Source organism: Sciurus vulgaris (assembly GCF_902686455.1).
Source record: "Sciurus vulgaris genome assembly, chromosome: 3".
Lineage (NCBI taxonomy): Eukaryota > Metazoa > Chordata > Mammalia > Rodentia > Sciuridae > Sciurus > Sciurus vulgaris.
Window position 1 is genome coordinate 122379819 of NC_136463.1, and position 21761 is coordinate 122401579.

Here is a 21761-nt window from a genome sequence, read left to right on the forward strand (position 1 = left end):
AAACTCTTAGAGGGTAGGGATAAAATTTTGCTTCCCCTACAAAAGAAAAGTACACTGTCAGGGACTTAGTGTGACAGCGTATGACATCATGCATGTCATCATTCAGTATCTACTATGATTTCTAAAAATCCTCCTGCCAGGCCAGTGGCATGGTCTGTGCCCCATGGACTTGCTGAGGATGTGGTTGCTTAGCACCAATCTGAAGAATTCCCCCAACTCAAATGTGTACACACTGCAGAACAGACGAATTTGAAGACATGCCAGTGCCTGTGTCCACCCTCTGGCTATGATTGGACTGGTCTAGGGTGTGGTCTGGCACTGGGATTTTTTGAGCAACTCAGATAATTCCAAGGTGCTGCAGAAGAGAGGACCACTGCTCTACTCCAGCACTTCCCAAAGCACGAAGCTCCCTTTCCCACAAAGCCTCAATTCTCAAACTTTAGTCTGTATCAGAATCACCTGCAGTTCCTTGAGCTTGGGGGTTCCCCAAGGTTCCCCCTCCTTGGGCCCCAGATGGGGCCTGAACATTTGCATCTTTATCAAGCTTTCATTTTCCAAGCTTTCCTGTCTGGGAGTCACCCTTACAAAGTCACTGCTATAGACTTGGAGCAGGAGGCACAGGGCGCAGGGCTGCCTCATGAACCTACCTGAACTGGCCGTTTCCCTTAAGATCACTGTGACATCGTTCTCTCCTTTCAGTATGTGTAAAAAGTTAAAACTCTTAGGTGGTTTTACCGGTTTTGGTCTCAACTTTACCTGCACTTTGGCAACTGTTGATTTAGTCTTGCAGACTCTAAGTACACCTGAGCACCCTCTAAAATAAGCCCTCTAGTCATTAATTGCCAAAATGCTTATGAAATCTCTAACTGCAAAGCATATAATATTATCAAATTTCAGCAACTAAAATCTACGATGCTCATGTAAATGTGCACCCATTGGGTAGTAATTACATGTACTTCAGTTGGTATTCTTTCAAGGGTAAATCAAATATATTTCATTTCAAGTTTTCACTAATGCAATTTCAAAATCTTCACATCGAAAAACACCAAGTTTCACCTACATTACAAATTTCAAGGTATCAAATTAAAAATAAAAATATTTGTAAAAACCTGTCTCAAGGCTTAGAACAACATGAATGCAGCGCTGATAAGTCAAACTCAAAGCTCACACTAGAGCTGAAATGCCCTCCATGCATTTAACAAAAGTTAAAAGTGAAGACTCTAATCCTCCAGCCCTGGGCCATACCACAAAGGAAAGAGCATGTTTTATCTTATCTGTCAACTAAGAGGCTAAAGATTTCATTGGGTGGGGAAAAGGAAAAGAACACTTTTTTATATAACCAATATCCTTGGCTCTTTAGGCTATTGTTATTCTTATATAAGCAGATATATAAGACAAGGACAAACAACTTTCCAAACCTGAACCAAGTGGTGGTTAGGAGAGACAGTGAGAGCCATCTCCAAATGGAATGCTTCTCTGCCTGGGCTAAACACTGGAATCACCGAGAAGCGATGTCAAAATATTCAGGAGACCTGGTACAGGATCTGGGCATTAGCGATTTTCTTTTAAAGCACCCCTATCGGCCTGAGTGAAGCCCTGGTGCGGTGAGGTTAAAAAAAACACAGTATCAAGATACTACCGTTCTTCAGAAAATTTTCAGGCCCCTGTCGTTCTCCTTTAGAAAGCAAGGAAACCTCTGAGATTAAAATAATGATAAACAACTGAGAGATAAAAGGATCATGCGCAGCAGTGGCAGCAGCTTATGAGGAAAAGTGCTGCTGAAATACTTTGATCTTTTATTCTTCAATAAAATAACCAAATTGATGAATGAAGGCAGATGCATTTGAATCTCTGCAGTTTCATCAGGATGTGAGTGGCCTGCAGAAGATTAAGCCAAAAATCAGTTCAAATTAGCTCTGTCAAGTGGATTTCAACCTGGCCAGCTGCTGATAACAACAAAGAAACCCTCTCAGGCTCTAACGAGGACTGGACAGAGAGTGAAGTGATAGAAGTAGAAGGTCACTCTTGAGTTTGGTTTTATTTAACATCTTTAACTATCTTTGGGAAAAAGCCATCAGTTTCCATTTACTGAGAATATCGCACGAGGACACTGTCAAGCTGTAACGGGAAGGAACACATGTATGGATTTGTTTCTAGGACTCTGCTGGGCCAGGCGGTAGTGCTCAATCTGTAAGGTACAAAGGAGACTAGTCCTAGCCTAGGTCAATGTGTCCAGTCATCCAAAGGTGGATCCACAAAGAAACAGAGAGCTGTGAACCATGAGGCTGGGGTGGGGGCTGCCTTTAGGGGTGCACAGTGAGAGCCTGGGCTCTGAGGCTGGACTGGAGTTGAATTTGCAGCCTCCATGTTGTGATCTTGGCCACCTGCACCCCACTGAGCCTTGGGTTCCCAAGACATAAAGGAACCCACAACCAGAGGAAAGGTACAGCAGGGGACCTCAAGGTAGGTCTGATCAGGGAGTGGTCTGAAGCATGTTCAGGGGTGTGGGTTTGAGGAGAGGAGAGCTAGTAACATCTTTGGGACCGTTTAGAACTACAGAAGGATTACTCTGGTTATAGCCATAGGGCTGGGCAGTGGTCAAATGTCAGCAGACCAGTTTCTACAGGTGACAGTGTTCTACTAAGGTGCTGGAAATGGAGATGATGAGAAGCTGAGAGAATCGAGAGAGATCTACAAAACTTATAAACTGACTGGAGAAGGAGATGACGGAGAGTGTTACATTATTCTTCCTGTTTACCTAAAGACAGTATGCAGCCAGTGTGAAAACTTCAAATGCTTATCTTTGTCTACATATCCCAAATCAGGAAAATGTTCTGGAGATAGTATAAGAGAATGAATAAAGGGACATTATATCACAGGCAAATTAGAAACACAGAAGTGACAGTATTAGTCCCAAACCAGAAGATGGATTTTGCAACTTGTTAATCTAGCACTCTGTCTGAACAAAATGTTCTTTTATTATAAAAAGAAAAAGAATGTCTTCAGATATATTCTCTCTGTGAAAAATCTTTTGTGTTTTTCTTTTATCACATAGTCTAGTTATCTGAAATTAGATGAAAGCAAGACCCAGAAAGTTAATTAGCACTAGGCTCTCATTTACTATAACTAATCATTTAGGATTTTTGGCCACACACATTTTCCATTTAATTTTCACAAGAGACAAAAAAGGCAGCTCATCAATATATGTTGTGCACAGCAAAGTGCTGGTAATTCAAATCCTAAATTGCTTGTGGCACTCTGACTCGTTCTTGATAAGATTAATTAATAATTTTCAAAATGAGCCACTTATTCGGCCTTAACGTACTGTTCACTAAAACTTTCAGGCAACAGTCAACTTTTGAATATCTGGTCTTCTCTCCATTTCCGAGATGACCATCATCTCTTGTCTTCACAATGACTGCAGTATTCTGTAGCTCTGTGGCTCTGTGGACATACAGACTATAAGTTTAAAATCTACTGGTGCATAAAAACTGTTGGAATATCTGCTCTCTACTGAAACCTGTGCTGTGATTTGAAAGGTGAGTGTAAAATGTGATGTCTTTGTTCACCAGCCTTCGGTGGCCTGTTCTGCAATCACTTCTAATTACCTAAGCCATTTCTACAACAATCAGCCTCTATTTTTAAAAGTTAGAACCACTTGGCTTTTACCTCAGGAAAGCTTTAGTTAAGAGCGGGGCTTTGAATTGACTTTAATTTTGTCTATATGGTCAAGTTGCCACACAAACTGAAAGTCAAATGGAACACACAGGCTTAAAGATTCCTAATTGGCTGCTCTTTAGTTAAGATGTGATGGTGGAAGAATGAGGATATTCATGGCAGAGGAAATGTCCACTCATGATCAGAAAATGTTCCCAAATGCCGCAGAGAAGTAATGATGAAAGCAAACATCAATCCCAAAACAACAAAATTATAGAGCAAGTTATTAAACTATGTTATTACTTGTTGATGTCAAGAATATGGCAAAATATTACCCTTTTACGATAGCTTCCCACTTACCAACTTAAATGTCAATGTTTTTAAAGCTTTGGGATCATCTACGATCTTCTGTAAGTTAGCAGCCACTGTAAGATACAAACATGGAAGCAAAGAGTTCAGATTATTTCTAATGACACTGGATTTTCACATCAGTGATTCAGAAAATTTGGCTAATGATGCAATAAACGGTAAAATCATTTCTTTCTCAGACATTACAAAGTCCATATAAATGACCAAATTACTCTCATACGAATATATCATTTCAGCAATCTTGTATCTATGTGCATCTGAATTAATCACTGTATGTCAACCCCACGTTTCAAATAATAAAATTGGAAATTAACTTCTAATGGAAAGTAGAGATGATAGCAGCCCTCAGAGTCTCAACCATTTGGTTTTTCTAAGTACGACTAAGAAATTTATTAGCCAGGAGAGGGCAGTACAAAAACAAAGAGGAGAGGTACTGCAAAAAAACTTTTTCAGGAAATGACAGGTCAGCACATTGAACTCCTGGCCTATAAATTCACTCGATTCTGTGCACCCATTTTTATCAGAGCAACAAAATGCAGCAGACAACCTCTACCACTCAGGCGTATGTTTTCATGCTTGCAGAGCACAGTGATCTGTCAAAACAATGAAGTGCCACCTTGAACAAGGCCCAAGTCAGCGGAACAGGGTCAAGCACTGGAGGCCGTCAGCCTGGAGCTCAGTACTGAAGATCTGTTCTCTGTGCCAGCTTTGGGACTCATCAGAGACCTGTCCTGCTCTCTACCGTGTTGGGGTACATTCGATACTTCACCAGACACATTGGATTTTCCTGGTTACTCCTCTAATTTAGGGCACTATTTATGAGTAGAATTATCAGAAGGTAATGGTGATGGCAATTTAAAACTCTGCTCCTTCCATATCCAAACTTCAAGGATAATCCATGGAGAGTCACGTAAGGGCTACTGGTCAGGGAAGCTACTACTGGAAAAATTAGGGGAGGAGGGTCCTGGTTATCATTTTTTACTTGTCATGAGAAAAATCATCTGCTGCTTTAGCAACTGGATATCTAAAAAGTTATCTGAATTTTTCTGATAAAAGAAATTTGAAGAGAACACAGTATTCAGAAACATTCTGAAGAGAGTCTCGAATAGGAAGTTTATAAGTAGAAAGAAGAAGGAAATCTGTGAGAATTTTATTTTTCTCTGAGGTTGACAGAAAACACCCTAAGTACAGGGATTTTCTGCAGATTAGTTTATTTCATTTAATTCATCAGCTGCAGAGGAGGAAAAAAATGAAAATTATATATTCGATGTGGCCTATTTCTCTTTATAAACCATAATTACAAGCATCATTTTATCTTCATTTGTTACCCTCTTAGTAGTTCCATTCTGAGCAATCTGCAGGGCTACATTTTCACCAGCACCATCCCCCCCATCTTTTTCTTTTGCCCAGACAAGCTGGCACGTGTGTGTGTGTGCACACATGAACGTGCGCGCGTGCGCGCGCACACACACACACACACACACACACACACACACATCAGGTATCCAGGTAAATGCTGGGCCACCACCCTAGAATGATTATCACCACTAAGCTCATTGTGGCCTTTCAAGTTTCCTGAACATACTTTAGATGCTAAAACCATTCAAGTAGTTCATGTAGGAAACACTGATTCCCAAAAGTTCTGCTCTAAAATTCTGTTTGCTGAGGCTAGTGTGGGTGATGTCAGGCATTCTGTGTGCAAACCACAGCACACAGCCCATTTTCTTAAAACATAAAAGTGTTCTGAGATTTCCTCTGATTTGGGTTGGTTTTGTGACTAGCCATAAAGTCTTCACAAGAATTTCAGTCCTTTCATTAGAGTCTCTTGGCTAATGTGGATGATTTGTCACATTGTTCTGGGTCATCTATTTCCAGGCTGTTCTTCAATGTTCAGCCCAAAGCAGGGCTGTGTCCTATACTAATTCATGACCCTTTCTGTGGTGCACACATGTGTGTACCAGGGCCAAATTTTAGGAAATGGCTAAGCAGGTTGGAGACTGGAAGGCATGACTGAGCTGCTAACATCTTAAACAATCATCCAGGGATCCAGGCTCCCCAATTGTGAGTCCCACACCTCTAGGACATTAGAAATTCAAATTCTGTCTTCAGCTCAGAGCAAAAATAGCAAAACTGGCCACTTACCTGATTACTTATCCCAGCTGCTAGGCTTATTTTCAATTTAGTTGATTCTAATTTGTTGTAAAGTGCTATAAAACACCTTCATTTAACTGACATCACATAAAATTCAGGGTGATGCTAATTTCTCTTCCAGTAGCAATGCTCATTAAAAAGATGGGTGTCACTGTTTTCTCCCTTCTCCTCACTGTGCACCTGGATTTCAAAAATAAAAATGCTCCTTACCTGGAACGTGAGCTGAGAAGGAAGGGCTGGGTAGGGCTGGTTGTGACTTGAGGGCTTTTTGGTGCACGTGTGAACACAAGTTGGTGCTTTGCAGGACACTAGTTTCCAAAAACTAAGGGGCTTCACAGACCTGCTTACTCAGGCCATCAGCTCATTTGCAATCCCTCCCAGTTTTCCCAAATAAAACTCACTGCCCTGGTTTCTGGTGCAGACTGTTATCTTCCTTCCCAGGCCACTGACTTCAGGACTTCAGGCCCAAGTGACAGAAGACAATGATGTCCCCTGTCCTTTGGGAAAATGTGGACAATAAAATATACACTGAGGGCCCTGAGACTAGGGCTTTATAGCTCCGTTTTCTGTTTGTGTTTCCTTGTATCACATGATAGGACTGATTACCTGTCAGGGATAGAGGTTCTTATTTGCTTTTTTTTTTTTTCTTTTGGGAAAACATATGGTCTAAGGTGATAGGTATTACACTTTATCAAACTGTTATAATATTATTAGCAGCCAAATGGAGAAAGCACTGATGTTCAATACCTCCCTGGATCTAAACAGAGAAAGAAAAAAGATTGTCCAGAGGTGATCTATCAGTGGACACACAGTGCAGCCCAGGTTTCCTTGGAAAAGTAAGTCTGGTGGTATTCAGACACTGTTTCCTCTATGAATTCCTAGTATTACTCAGATGCTCCACATTTTGACAGAAAAGTAACAGTTATTTAATGACTATTTATAGTCTGTGACTGCATTCTAGTAATTAGTCAAAAGACACACTTTTCTCCCCAGATACCAGCTTAGTTTACAACAATCCATAGATTACTGATGTTCCAGAGACAGTGGGTTAATCAATAATTCAGGCGAGTTCCAAACAAAAGCTGTAGGGAAAAGAGGACCAATGGACACTGAGTCTGCAGTACTGAAAATGGTAAGAAATTCTAGGATAAGGTGCAAGAATGGTCTGGGATACCTTCCAAGGCAATGACTTCAAAGTACAGTTTCATCCAAATAAACATCCCTAAACATCTGCTCTGAACATCACATTGATACAGAAAGGCAGCATGAAAAGACAAAGGAAGATGGAGACAACACAAGTATTAGGCTAGGAGAAAAGGAGATGAGATGAGGGGGCATTTCTCAGAGGCAATGCTGTGACACCAATGCAAAATCATGGCCATTTACATTTCACTTTCAGACAAAATAAGAATTGGTCCCATTCTTTTCCCTAAATGCCCAGGCTCCTATCTTCACAAGCAGCACTGAAGTGTGCATCACTGCACAGTGTGTAAGAACCTGAACTTGAGAGCCAGAAGATCTGGGTTCAAGTCCTGCCTCCTGCTCAGGGCCGTGCACCCTCCAGGAACTGGGGCAGGTTTGCCTTGCCTCTTTGTGCATGAGTACATCTGTGAAACACACACAGTAAAGGAGCCTACCTGATAGGGTTGTCTTGGGATTAATCAGATTAATGCACATAAACTGCTTAGACTAGAGCTCTGTATGCTGCAAGTGATTAAGGAACACATGCTCATGATCTCTGTCCTGGGCACTACGATCCCAGGACTGTTTTCCTTGCCTCTGCTCAGTGCCTCATAGTCTTCTTCCTCACGCTTGTCAGTTACTCAGAGAATTGTGGTCATGAATTAGAACATGCTGCTTCCTTAGGTAATACTGCTTAAATTCCAGATAACATCCAAATTGTCATCGTGGTCTGACCTCAAGGTACCTGCCCAGTGTTTCTTTTGCCATCTCCTACCCTGATTCTTCCCAGGAACAGGTCCATAACTCCATACTCCTCTCTGGGTCTCTGCCACTGGTCTTATCAGTGTGTGCTGAAAACATTGGTACCAATCTGATTTTCTGGTCAGACTCAAACCTTCTGATAACCCAGAATAAATGTATATGAAGATACAGTTCAGAAAGAGATATTTCTTCATATACAGAGTATATCTTCATATACAGAAAATGATGAATTTTCACTACCCAAGGGAGGCTGCCACCATCTCTCTCCATTTCCACTGCGGCTCCACAGCCAGCCTCCACCCTGCAGTCAGGTGAGCCTTCTAATATGAGGTCAGACAATGCTACTTTTCTATTCAAAACTCTCTGATGGTTTTCCAGTTCAGAGTAAAAAGCATGGTCTCATGCTGGGGATACAACTCAGTGGTACAGTGATTGTCTAGCATGTACAAGGCCTGGGTTCTATTCCTAGAATCACGGGGGTGGGGGGGATGTCATGGTCTCTTCAATGGCCTCACAACCCATCTGACCTGAATTCCAGGTCTATCTCTGAGCTCATCCCTAACCATTCTCTCCCTTCTTGCCCCTGCTCCAGCCACAGCGACCTCCTTGCTGACTTTTGAGCACTCAAAGTAGGCTACACTGAGAATGCGGGACATGGCCACGCCCTCTGCTGGAAGGGATCCTCCTCCATGCCTGCCTCCTCCCTTCCAGGTTCTGCTCAAATGTCCCCGGATGCCCTGTCCACACCTCACATCCAACCTAACCTTGCCTCACTCTTTATCCCTTTCTCATAGCACTTATTCCCACCTGACATATTAGATATTTATGAATTACTTTTGGATGTGGCTCTTTACCTAACTCCACATGCCCAGAACATAAACTCCAATGAGTGTAGAAACCTTCTCCATCTCGTTCATTACTATGCTCCTGGTACCCAGCAGAGTGTGTGTAACTCTGTATTGAATACATGACTATGTGAACAAACAAATCTTTAAGACAAGAGCACCCAGCTAAAGTTGGTAAAAATCCTATAGGCCCTCTCCCCAGAAGCATGCATGCAAAAGTTTGTATATAATTTTAGAGGGTTCCAAGACACTAAAATCCCAGGTTAAGACTCTCTAACAGAAGAATTATTCATATTTTAGAAAGATTTCTATGTGTCTCCTAAGCAATAATCCTGTCAGTTTTCCCAAAGCAGATAAATTAACTCTTGGCTCACCTCAACTAAATATATTACATACTTAAACTATATACTTATACTATAAGTTATCATATATTACACAACCATGATTTTAAAGGTTCACCATTTTCATTCATTTTTTTTAAGAGTCTAGATTATATCCTCCCTTCCAGGTAAACCACTGAAACTAGCAGTGGCTTTAGCCCTGATGGAGGGACTCTATAGTGGTTAGAAGAGAATGAAGACGATGAGTATCAGTGCAGCTGAGGACTAGGTGCTATGGTGTAGACCATAACTCATGTCACTAATCTTACCACTTACAACTCCACCAGGAAAAAATACTAACAGTTCTGGAAGAACTGTTCCCAGGTGCATCTAAGCTGTACGAAGGGTAGACTGTAGTGATACTGTGCTGTGTTAGCTGAACCTTTTCTTTAGGAATCTGAGGTCACTGTCCTCCTATCTGCTGGGGCTATTGGTGGCTGATAACTCAGCTTAGTCCCTCTTTGAGAACTCCCCTTGGCCACAGAGGTTGTCTCAGCCCACTTCAGGTCCCTTTTCCAGAAGCAGCCTGTATTCAGTGACCGGTCACAAGAGTAAAAGGCTTTGTTGCCCCAAGGCTGAGCAGTCCTAAGGGGCATCTCAGCTTCAAAGCTCCCTTTGCTGACGGAGGTCTCTGTTGTAGCTGCAACACAATTCAATTTCTCCATCTGCCAAGCTCTACTTCTTCTCTTCCCTTACAGATATTGATCTTGAAAGTACTACTCAAAAAACTACCTGCATACAAATCTCTGCCTCTGATTCTTTTTCCTGGAAAAGTCTAAGACTATGCCTATGGACAGACACAGTACAGTCACCTTAGAGTGTGTTTCACATTACCAAATTTATGAGACAATGCAAATGAAAAAATATTGGCAGAAAATGGGATATTACTGTAATTTTTCTTTGCATTTCACAATTAAAATTTTGGATGGTGAAAAAAAGCAAAAGTTAGAAGAAATTCTAGGAATATAACAGGTACTACAAGCAAGCAACTTTTGGAAGCAAAATGTCAAAAAGACTTGAGTATTAGTATTATTTACATATGGGAGGAAGGAATTAAGGAAAATAAAAGAAACAAAGACATACGCCTGCTATTCTCCTTAAGGTCTGGGTAAATTCCAGTTTGGTAGCATTATCTTAGGCTATGTGAGCTCAGTGTGAAAATCTGAGGCAGTTTGGCATAGCAAAACTGACTCATACTGAATCTGTCCTTTAAAATATAGGCGTAAAATTGGTATTTTGATCATGAATTTCCTTTAATGTGTTTAAGGTAGAGTTTTATGAACTGGCTGGCAGCATGGTACTGGAAATGTCCAATAATCATTATGTTATTATTGCTCATTTTGAAAGCAATGAAATTGTATAATCAATAAAAACGTAGCCTCATTTAGCTAGTGGTGGTAATATACCAGTGAGTTTATAGTTCAATTCCTCTACAGAATGAAAATGAAGAAAGTAAAATAAATAAAGAAATGAATAAAAATAAAAATACCATGTGAAGGATTGCTAAAATTTATTTTTTTGAATTCCTTTTTTCTTCTTTTGAGATGGGTCTCACTAAGTTACCTAGATTGGCCTCAAACAAGTGATCCTTCTGCCTCAGCTACTTGGTAGCTGGGATTACAGGTACCCCACAAAGGATGTCCAAACTTTAAAGTCATCCTTGCTGGGAATCACCAACATTTATTTGAGATGAAGAATTAAGTTATTCACTTAGAAAAACAAAGAGGATCATAGCTCTGAGACATTAACTGTTGAAAATTACTTTGTTTCCTTCAAAAATATGAAGAACTCTATAGGAAACCTAGGTTTTCAGTTTTAGAACTCTTTTAAATTGTGTGCACATTTTTGTTTTCTTTGTGGTGCTGGGGATTGAACCCAGGTCCTCAGGCACACTACTAACTGAGCTATATAACCTGTGTGCACATTTTTAGAGAGAGGATATATAGCTTTTGGCAGATCTTGGTGGGGCCATGTCCTTTAAAATCTTAACACCAAAAATGCTTCCTAATATCTTTTCTTATACTGACATAAGAAACTCAGAGGTGAGGTCTTTTATTTGTTTTATAAGAGCTTTAATGATGTATAACTGACATTCTCTAAACCGCACATAACTTCAAATATAGAATATAAGTTTTGAGATCTACAGACGCTGGTGAAACCATCACCAAAATCAGGACAAAGAACATAGCCATTGCCTTCAAAAGTTTCTTTCTCAGTAATTCCCACCTTCCCCTCCCTGTCCCTCTCTTTACTCTCAGGAAACCACAGATTTATTTTCTGTCACTATAGATTAGTTTGCATTTTCTAATATTTTAAACAAATAGAATCATATAATATGTACTCACTTTAGCACAGATAACCACTGTCTGTTCCAGGATTCTTATATATACACCCACATTTAGTATGATCAGTGTTTAATCTTAGTTATTCTAATAAAGGCACAGTGGTATCTCATAATTGTCTTAATTTGAATTTTCCTAACAGGACATCTTTTCATGTGCATAGTTGGCAGTGTCTTTTTAGGGCTACTTTCTGACAGTAATGTAAATGTGGTTTTTGTTGCCTTTGTTAAGGAAATATGGGTGTTTCTTCATCAGATAAGTGCCTGTCAGACTTCCACCCAGCCAAACAGGTATCAGACAGAGTTCAAGTGGCATCAGTCCACATCCTGGAAAATCTCCTAGAGCAACTTGTGCAGCTTCAGAAACCTCAAGGCTCTTCCACTGGGGATTTTAGATGCACAGGTGAATTTGAGTAGAATTAAAGAAGAAAAGGAAGTGAATGTATCATGAAAGGCAGAAGAGATATATAACACAGGAAATGTGTTCCTCCTTGATTTCTAAAGGCAGAAAGGAAAGCTTTCCCAGGCCTTTACAGACTGTGGCAAGGTCTTATTTAATTTTGCTAGATGTCTAGATTCCCAAGTAAGAGTTTTACACCCAGGAGCATATTCTGAGAATATCAGCAGGACTATCCGCATCTAAGGTGTGAAAGTAAAGCACTCAGGCATTCTACTGACAACCCCACAACCACTGTTGAGGGCCTGAAGACTCACAGGCAGCAAGTACTATAACTGAAACAACAGGCCAAACTGCTCTCCAGTGTAGTCTACATAAAAGACTAAAAATAATGTGTGTCTCCCTCAATCCATATAATCACTTGATTAAAAACAAAAACACAGAAATAAGCTTTAAGCTGTCTTCACAACCTTGTCAAATCACACAAATTGCAGAAAAGTTCTAATCAGGAGGAGATACAGCAGTGGAAAATGAAAAGCAATGCTCCACTTCATGGGATCAACATTTTTTATCATCGCTCTCCATTTTACCTTGATGGTTTTATAGAGAAGTTATTCACATAGTCACATATTAATGGGACACACAAAGCTTGAGATTTAGCCTAGTGGCTTCTGGACTGGGAAAAGCTTTGGAAAAGTTAAAATTAATGAGACAGTAAATACACTGATACAAGGAACACTACCTGAATTATGAGCCAACCCAGCCAACTGAGGCAGAGCCATCTGGCACAAGCACAAAGCCTAGAGAAACCTGAAGGACTCTGAGCCCAGCACGTGGTGGCAGCCTTCCAAACAGAAGCATTTTCTTTTCCACTTTTTCTTTTACTTTTGTGGTGCTGGGGATCAAACCCAGGGCCTCAAGCATGCCAGGCAAGCACTCTGCCGCTGAGCTAAACCTCCAGCCCCAGAAATAGTTCTTGCACATGCAGCCAGGCATGTGGAGGGGCCACCTTGGCTCAGAGTATGTGGCACTGGGCCAGAAAAGGGCATCTACTTTATCTTCATGTCTTGAGTTATTTGTTTCTTTATGATTTATTCATAACCCTTTAAAATTAGGGTTATGAGGGGCTGGGGTTGTGGCTCAGTGGTACAGCGCTCGCCTAGCATGTGTGAGGCACTGGGTTCAATCCTCAGCACCACATAAAAATAAAATTATTGTGTTCATCTACCACTAAAAAAAAAAAAAAAGGTTAAAAAATTAGAGTTATGAGACACAGATCAAGATTGGATAATTCACTTCTTTAATAACAAAGAATCAAATTAGCTCAAGAGTTAACTAGGCCTAAAATCTAACGACTTAAAAATCTAATCCTATTTCTAATATTTAAGATGAGACTTTGGAAAATAATTTTCCCTGTGCAGCCCAAAGTAGCCAGTTGCCAAAATATTTGTCACAGATCCACATGAGGTATAGAGTATGTACCAGAATGTAAATCAACTGCTATTTCCTTCACTGAAAAATTTGTGCTACAAAAATGAAACAACAACAATAACAAAACAGTGATACAGTGTGCTTAATCAAACAGCTGGTTGACACTGAGGACTTCACACCTTGAGTAGAACTGTTTTAGACTTCCCCTGAGTATCCTGCCCCTCTTCCTTCTACCATTCTTGCTGGAGTGGTTTGGACTAAATCCTCTATAGGAAAACCAGCAAGGTGTGCTACAAGAGCCAACATCAAGGTAAAACATCAAATGGAACTTCTTTGCAGAAACTTCACAATCAGTGGGAGAATAAGAGATGAATAGAGAAATTACAGGAATGTGAAAAGCCTATATGAGATACCAAAAACAAATACTTTGCTAAGAGCCAGGAGTGGTGGTGTGCCCCTGAAATCCAGGTTACTCAGGTGACTAAGGCTGGACGTTCGCAAGTTCCAGGCCCACCTGGGCCACTTAGCAAGATCCTGTCTCAAAATTTAAAAAATAACAATAAAAAGGGCTGGGTGATAGTTGAGCAGTAGAGTGCTTGTCTGGCATGCGTGGGTCCTGGGTTCAATCCCTGGGATTAAAAAAAATTCAAAAAATTTTAAAAAAGAAGCTTCTTCTCTAGGGATTGAACCCAGGGCCTCACAGGTGCTAGGCAAGTGCTCTATCACTGAATAACTGAGCTACATCCCAGTCTAAGAAGCACTGTCATAGCCAATTTAACACTTGCCCCACATTTTTCATATTTAATTAAATTACTGTTAATTGTTTCAAGAATACAAGCTGGGATGGGTTTGGCAAACTTTTACTATGTATTTCCAGCTTCAAATTTGTAACCATACTGAACAAAGTCTCACTTTAACACAGGATTAAAGCCGGAGATCACTGTGATATCTCTGTCTCTACCTCCCCTACGCAGCCACTGCCACCATGTCCCTTTCCTGCAGCAAGGCTGCTTGCACCTCTTTTTGAAAGACAGAAGTAGGAAGGGGCTGCTAAGTGGTTCTGGTTTGGGAGAGGGTGAGTGAAATAGTCCATGCCTGCCAGAAATTTGAGGGGCCAGCTGGTTGTACTGAGGGTCATCAAAAGGCCTGAGAGACAAAGGAAGATATTAGGACACCAATTGGTGGAACAGTGAAATCAGAGGTTAATAAACATAAAATATATGCAGAAATTAAAACCTCCCTAGTCCTGCCACAGGGCACAGAGGGGCACTTGTTATAGTTGTCCTGCCATTTGTTGTATGGTGTAAGTCTACAGTTATTTATTTATTTTCTTGATTGTTAATCCTCTTTTATTTTGCATTGAATTCTCTGACATCAATGAGCTTTTAAAAAGTGCATGTCCAGAGACTGAATGTTTTCTCTAATATGTGGAAGTTAATTCAAAATAAGGGTGGGAGAGATAAAAAACAAGAAAGAAAGAGGATGAGGCTGGGGATATAGCTCAGTTGGTAGAGTGCGAGGGGTGAGGGAATTTCATCAAAATAGAGAAAAGATTAGTAGAATAATTGAAGGGGATTGAGGAGGAGGAAGAAGAAGGAATGGGAAAAGGGAAGAACAATGGAATAAATCTGACTGAACTTTCTTATGTGTGTGCATGGGTGTGGCACGGTGGGTCCCCACAACAGGTGTAGTCACAGGACACCAATTTAAAGGAAGAAAGAAAGAAAGCACACTGTAAATGAATTGAGGAAGGATCTGTAGTGTGGAGGGTGGGGAGCAGGGGAGGGGATGCTGGGGACTGAATCAGAATGGGCTGGATTCCGTGCTTTTGTGATTATGTCAAGGTATATCCTGGTATTTTATATACTAAAAAGAATCAAGTAAAACAAAATACAAAAAGTGCATGTCTAATACAAAATTAAGAGTTGGATTTGTTTCTCCAGAAAGCCATGGAACCCACACAAATCCCCATCCCTCCTGGGAGCTGAAATCATTTTCACTGATGCCACCCAAGACTTGGAAACATGAGCTGGCTGAAGAAGCATCAGAATCTCCTTGGAGAGGCGGCAATCACTTGCAGAAGGCTGTTCCCAAAAAAGATGACTCCGTGCAGATGCAGAAAGAATGTTTGTGTCACTCAGAAAGGGATGCCTTTTTACCCTGTACTGTCAAAATGCCCTAGTTTGGATGATAAATTGATATAGACATCTGAGTTACAAGGCAGCCAGACTGGGACTCCTGTACAGTAGACCCATCTGTCATCTCCAGGTTCCCAGTCAGCACCCAACATGCACCTGGCACCAGTAGGCATGGGATGAATTAACCTCTGTGAGCATGCCTGGTTGGCCAAGAATAGGAAGCACCTTTCAGAAGCCATTCCCTGTCTCCCATAGAGATGAAGATTAGCAGAACTGATCAGGATGAAGTTATAAAAGCTCATAGTTTCATATCTCCAGCTTCTCCTTTATGCTACCCACTCATCCTACAGAGATAACCGCCCCAACCCATGAGATGCTTAAAAACTCATTCCCTCTCTCAAACCAGCAATGGCCAAGGTAACACAAGGACAGAGACAAATGCTGGGTTCACTGCTATATACCCAAAATGTAGCACGTAAGAGTGGAATGAACAAACAAAAATAAACTAGGGGCATGTTATATTGAGGATAATACGTTAATGCTTCCAAGCATCTGTGACTAAGTTTGAGGTAGAAAGGTATATTTCATACAATATAAACTGTAAGCTATTAGAAACTAGTGGAAATGGAATTATTCTTCTTTGGGGAGGGGAGTGGTGGGTTCACTCTGTCTCTTCAATTTGGTTAAATCTAGTAAGAGTTCAGTCATCCGTGTGTGCCTCCTGATTACAGTGCACCCAACCTGAGACCTCCTCAATGCTCCCTCTGCATGATTTCCCAGATACTGGAGGTAGGGGATTCATTGCCAGGTTACACCTTCTATCCTGACAACCTTCCTTAGTTATTTTCTCTCTTAATATGCACTATGGGATTTAAGTAAAGTTCTGCCTTTTCATGCCCACTTCCAGCCCATTTTGAAAATGCAAAAGGCTTCTGGTCCCAAATTTCAGTTGCTTCTAACCTGCTTCCAGTCCATTTTGAAAATGCAAAAGCCTTCTGGCCTCAAATTCAGTTGCTTCTAACCTTTGGGCATCTTCAGGGAACAGGCAGTAGTACTTCTTCAAGACTCTTCAGATTGTACATTTTATCACGTAAAAGTAGCTCATGAAGACAGCACACAGAGAACTTGGCCTCTCTGAATTGGGGTCAAGGTTGCGGGACCTTAAGAGGGTGGGATGGTGAGAGACTGCATATGAGGAAGTTCAAATTGTTGCCTATTAAGGTGCATGGGTTAAAAAAAAAAAAAAAAAAACAGGCCTGTATTCTAATATGTGCACTATGATCATTACTTTACTAAATGATTTTTTATAACGTGTGTACCATAAGCTGGTGTTTCTGCTAGTTGTGGAGAGATATAAACATAAGTAATGCAAACTTCGCCTTGTGTTTTGCAAACAAATGAATACAGTACATTCCCAGGAGAGCACCTGTAGGAGCAGGAGCAAGGTACAACTTCCAGAGGCACAGTGCCTGGGAGGTCTAGGTCAGATCCCAGGAGCAGGGCACACTTAATACGCCTCTTGAAAGCAGAGGCCCAGCACCCTGGAGGAGGAATGGAGCTGGGGGGCAGGGGGACACAGGTGGATATACTGACACAGTCCAATCTTTCTTTCTTTTTTTTTTTTTTTTTTTGGTATCAGGGATTGAACTGAGGGATCCTCAACCACTGAGTCACATCCCCAGTCCCCACCCCCACCTTTTTTTGTATTTTATTTAGAGAAAGGGTCTCACTGAGTAGTTTAGCACCTTGCTGTTGCTGAGGCTGGCTTTGAACTCACAATCCTCCTGCCTCAGCCTCCTCAGCCACTGAGATTACAGGCATGTAACACCATGCCCAGCTTGACACAGTTTAATCTTCTAGGTCTTTCCCCCAAAGACTGTGAACTTTATCTCATAGTCAAAGGTTTTAAATATGATTCTAGTTAATAACAATGTTAACTATACACACTGAAAAATGTTATTGCTAGATAGGCTAATCATATTGATTTCATTACACAATGTACATATGTATCAAAATCTTACACATCCATTAAAAATGAAATTTTAAAATGTTAGTATTTATAAAAAGTTTGGGGGGAAACATCTAAAATTTTAGTTTGAATTTCAAAAAGATAAAAATATGTTAATAGTCATGATTTGCTGGTTGGGATTAAGCTTATCATTAAATATGTTTAACTTTTTTATGTCTTAGAATGAAAAGCTTTATATACATAAAATCAGTCTTCATAATTAATGCCCATGTAGAATGATATTCTCACTCAAGTGTAAAGAGACATTAAGACAAGGTGAAGGAGGCATTTTAAGGACCTGGCTGAAGAGTCTCAGGCAGCGCTACCTCATATATTGAAGACACCTGTGTGCATAGTGCATGTGTTCTAATGCAATGAACTACATGCAGGGGAGGTTTTCCCTCCAGATGATTTGTGAATCGAGAAATTACTGTACCTCAATGTATTTACTACCCTAATTGACAGATAAGAAATCCTCTATCAGGGAATTCATTTTTCTTTCCTGATGTTGTTCTCTTAACACTGAAGTAATAGAGAAGATCCATTACTGCAAAGAAGATGCAAATAGGGATTTGGGGTGTAGTTCAGTGGTACAGCAGTGCTTAGCATGCACACAGCTCTGGGTTCAATCTGTGGCACGGGAGGGTGTGGTAGAGGGATATAGCTACACTAGAAGAAAATCATTCTTCAGTGGAAGAACTTCCAAGTTGCTTTTTGTTTTTGTATTTGTTTCATACAACACTGCATGAATAAATTTAGTAGGGGAAAAGCAGCAATGATGTGTCCTCATGACTGAAGGGACATCTTGGGGTTACTGGCTTGAGCCTTTCATCTTCAGGCAGGGCTGTCTGTGTATCACTTATGATCAAGAGGAAGCTGTTTATCCTACATTGGAGATTGTATATAGAAGGAAGTTCCAATCTTATAGTTACCCATTTCCACAGTACACTGGTTACAACTATATTACCTAGCAGTGTATCTTAATGAAACCACTAGCCTTATTGAACTCCTGGTGGATACACAACATTAATTTGGGAGAAAAGTGGTTATCTACATAAATAGTAAGACATAGCCTAAAAGACTCTATACATGCATTACTATTAATAACAAATACTAACTTGCATGCTTCAGGAAATCAAAATATTCATTCAGCATCTACCATAATATAGAAGGTATTTTCCAAAAATAAATACTTTTGAAATGCAATAGCTTTGAAACACCTTTGTTTAAAAACTTTTAGCAGCCCAAGACTCACTCTTGTAATGGCCTTCATTTTTATCTCATTCATTAAATGAAACATTATTTTGGGAAGAAAAGAAATACTTGGTATGCCAAATACATATGTCACAGCATCCACAGTCATGGCTCTTCTAAGTCTTTATTTTAGTTGTCAGTGGACCTTTATTTTATTTATTTATTTACCCGTGGTGCTGAGGATCAAACCCAGGGCCTCACACATGACAGGCAAGTGCTCGATCCCTGAGCCATAATCTCAGCCCTCTTCTAAATCTTCATCCCACTTGTATTTCTGTAGATTGGAATTCACCTGTTATAGGTACATGGCCAGCACCAGTAGCTTGTACAATAAACTGATTTATTAGAAATTCCAGTCTTGTTTGAAATGGAGGAAACAGACACCCTCTTAAATGTATGCATCAGGAACATCATCCTTAATGCCAACTACAATCATGATCATGAAAGAGATTATTTGTTGTTGTTGCCATTATCAGAAATTGAAAAAGGGAAGAAGAAAGGAGGCAAATTGTAGTAAGGATGTGCTGGATTTCTAAGGACTAAAGGGGGCCTAGATCACTATTATGCTAAAACCTAGAGAACCAATGCAATCCAGGGAACAATCATTTTGACTTTTGCTTTGGACCCTGCAGTGATAATTAAACTTCTGAAGTTGGAACTAATTGAACTTTCAGAAATGTTATATGTTTATAGAGGGATGAGACACCACAAGTTCCTTACACACAGATCAAACATAAGAAAATGATTTGAATTTTGGAATTCCACTCCTTCCCTAATAGATGAAGGGCATCAATTTGCTGTCTTGCAGCCTTAGATACCTGAGCACAACAAATGGAGCAAGACTTTCCAGGTTAAAAAATGCGGGGAATAGACATCACATTGATTTGGGGAATAAAATACAGAAGAAGACAAACAAAACCTGCTGGCAAGGAAATAGACAAGAAAGGAACACCGTGAGGTCCTTAGGAGATGCAGGGAGATTGCTGCTGTGTCAATAAAGCTGTTGGCTATGGTTGAGAAGGAGGCACTGGTAGGATGCGGAGAAGGGCTCACGCATGTGCGGTAATGAGGGTAGGTGTGGAGAGGTGTCACAAGCAATCAAAATACACAGGAGGAGCCAGGGGACAGATGATGACTTGGAGATGATCATCAATAATGCACTAAGGAATAAAAATCAGAAGAGTGTTTGACAGCAGTGAAAAGGGCAAACAAGGCTTTGGGCTGCACGTGTAGCACAGAGAGAACGAGATGGCGCTGCTTATGCCTGTGCTACTTAAGGCAGCCAGACCTCATTACCTCTAGGCAGATCTGGCTTTTTCTTACCATTGGGGGGGAAAAAAAAAATCAACTCCAAAACAGTGAGCTGCAACTCAAGTCAATTCAAAAGACAGGGCACACGTGGAGACAGTGCAGTTCCCAGCCTACCACAGGTCTACTACAAAGCCGACGCCTTCCTCCTAGCCCCTTTCTTGGGCTTATCATAATCCTCTACTTTTAGGGTGTTAAGAAGAGGATTAACAGACTTAGATTAGCCAACTGTGGAAGAGTGAGGATGTCTATACTCCGCAGTCTTTTTAAATTCTGTGATAACATCATTCCTCTTTATAGAAGCTTCTATAGAACCAGGGTATTTTTAGAAGTAAAACCATAGAAAGCTCTGGAGTATTTATGGTAAAATAAAGATATGCCAATCCTGAGAATAAATAGAACTATTATTTCTATGTTTCCTTGCAGTGTTCATGGCTATCCAATAATTCAACAAAACAAATCATTAGGGAGATGTCTGCTGAGACCCTAAACAGCTCCCAGGTGTGGCATGGCAGGGGCGACCCCAGATGGCTGAAATCCTGATGAAGTCACAAAGTCCTTTCTGCACTATAGTCACAGACCTGCCCTGCATTCAACATCCCAAAGGGTAATGGAACTCCCATGCCATGTCTATGTTCCCTTTAGTGAGATTTTAGTTTCACTGATGGCTAATGACTACTTGTTAAACAAGTACCTGAGTTGGCAATTCCTCATTTTGACTTTGAGAAGTTCCACAAACTAGTATAATGAAATAATTCAGAATAAAAAAAAAACCCTATTATTAGTGGTCAATGATAACTTAAGTTTTTAGATTTAAATACTTACGGCCACCCTGTGAGGCTGAACCTAGTATTTACCCCATTTTACAGAGGAAATTGAAGCACAGAGAGCTAAAGCAACTTGCCCAAGGTTACACAGCTTGTGAGAGACTGATGCAGAATTTTAGCACATGCAGTTTTGTTTCCCATCACTTGTATAAATAGCCAGAGTGCATGCTGCCTCTCAATATCTACTCTCTTAAAACAGATGGCTATTGCTCTAAGATAGGTACTTAAAATAAGAGTCAGGAATTGAAAGGTACTACTGGTGGTATGCAAGGGTCCCCTCCCCCATATCAAAGAGCAGGTGCCAGTGTGACTTGCAGCTCATCCCAGGCTGCCTATGCTCCTGCAAAGCAGTCATGAGGCATGTGTGAAGATCACTTTGGGGACCCAAATAGTGAACCCAGAAACAGAGTGAAACACATCAAAAAGTCCTCCATATTCTCCATCATGGCCACTTTAGAGAGAACCGGAGCTAACACTTCCCACCATGAAATACCATCATTGTTTTGATCTTATTTCCTTTCAGCCAAGATTTTTCAAACACTTCAATACTCAAGAATTTGACAGCTGGTCCCATTTAAAGCTGTAGCAAAGTAAAGCTGCTTTGAGGATTATTTTGCTGTTGATGCTTCTACATCTTTATTTATTTATTTATTTTCGTGCTTTAAGGAAGATTAAAAAAAACCTTTCCCTGCTGTAAGGGGAAAATTTCTC

General features: G+C 40.5%; 1 protein-coding gene and 1 long non-coding RNA gene across 5 annotated transcripts in view; one reads left to right on the top strand and one right to left on the bottom strand.

The window, feature by feature from the left end:
- LOC306656561 overlaps nucleotides 1-21761 on the top strand; it is a 269197-nt gene that overhangs the window by 133660 nt on the left and 113776 nt on the right. The gene's annotated exons all lie outside the window — the stretch shown is intronic.
- The window catches only part of STK39 (serine/threonine kinase 39), a 307203-nt gene that overhangs the window by 7889 nt on the left and 277553 nt on the right, over nucleotides 1-21761 (bottom strand). For all 4 annotated transcript variants that reach the window (XM_079131857.1, XM_079131858.1, XM_079131856.1 and 1 more), the window contains one exon: nucleotides 4018-4082. In XM_079131857.1, coding sequence (XP_078987983.1) covers nucleotides 4018-4082 — 65 coding nt within the window. The remainder of the gene's footprint in view (nucleotides 1-4017; nucleotides 4083-21761) is intronic.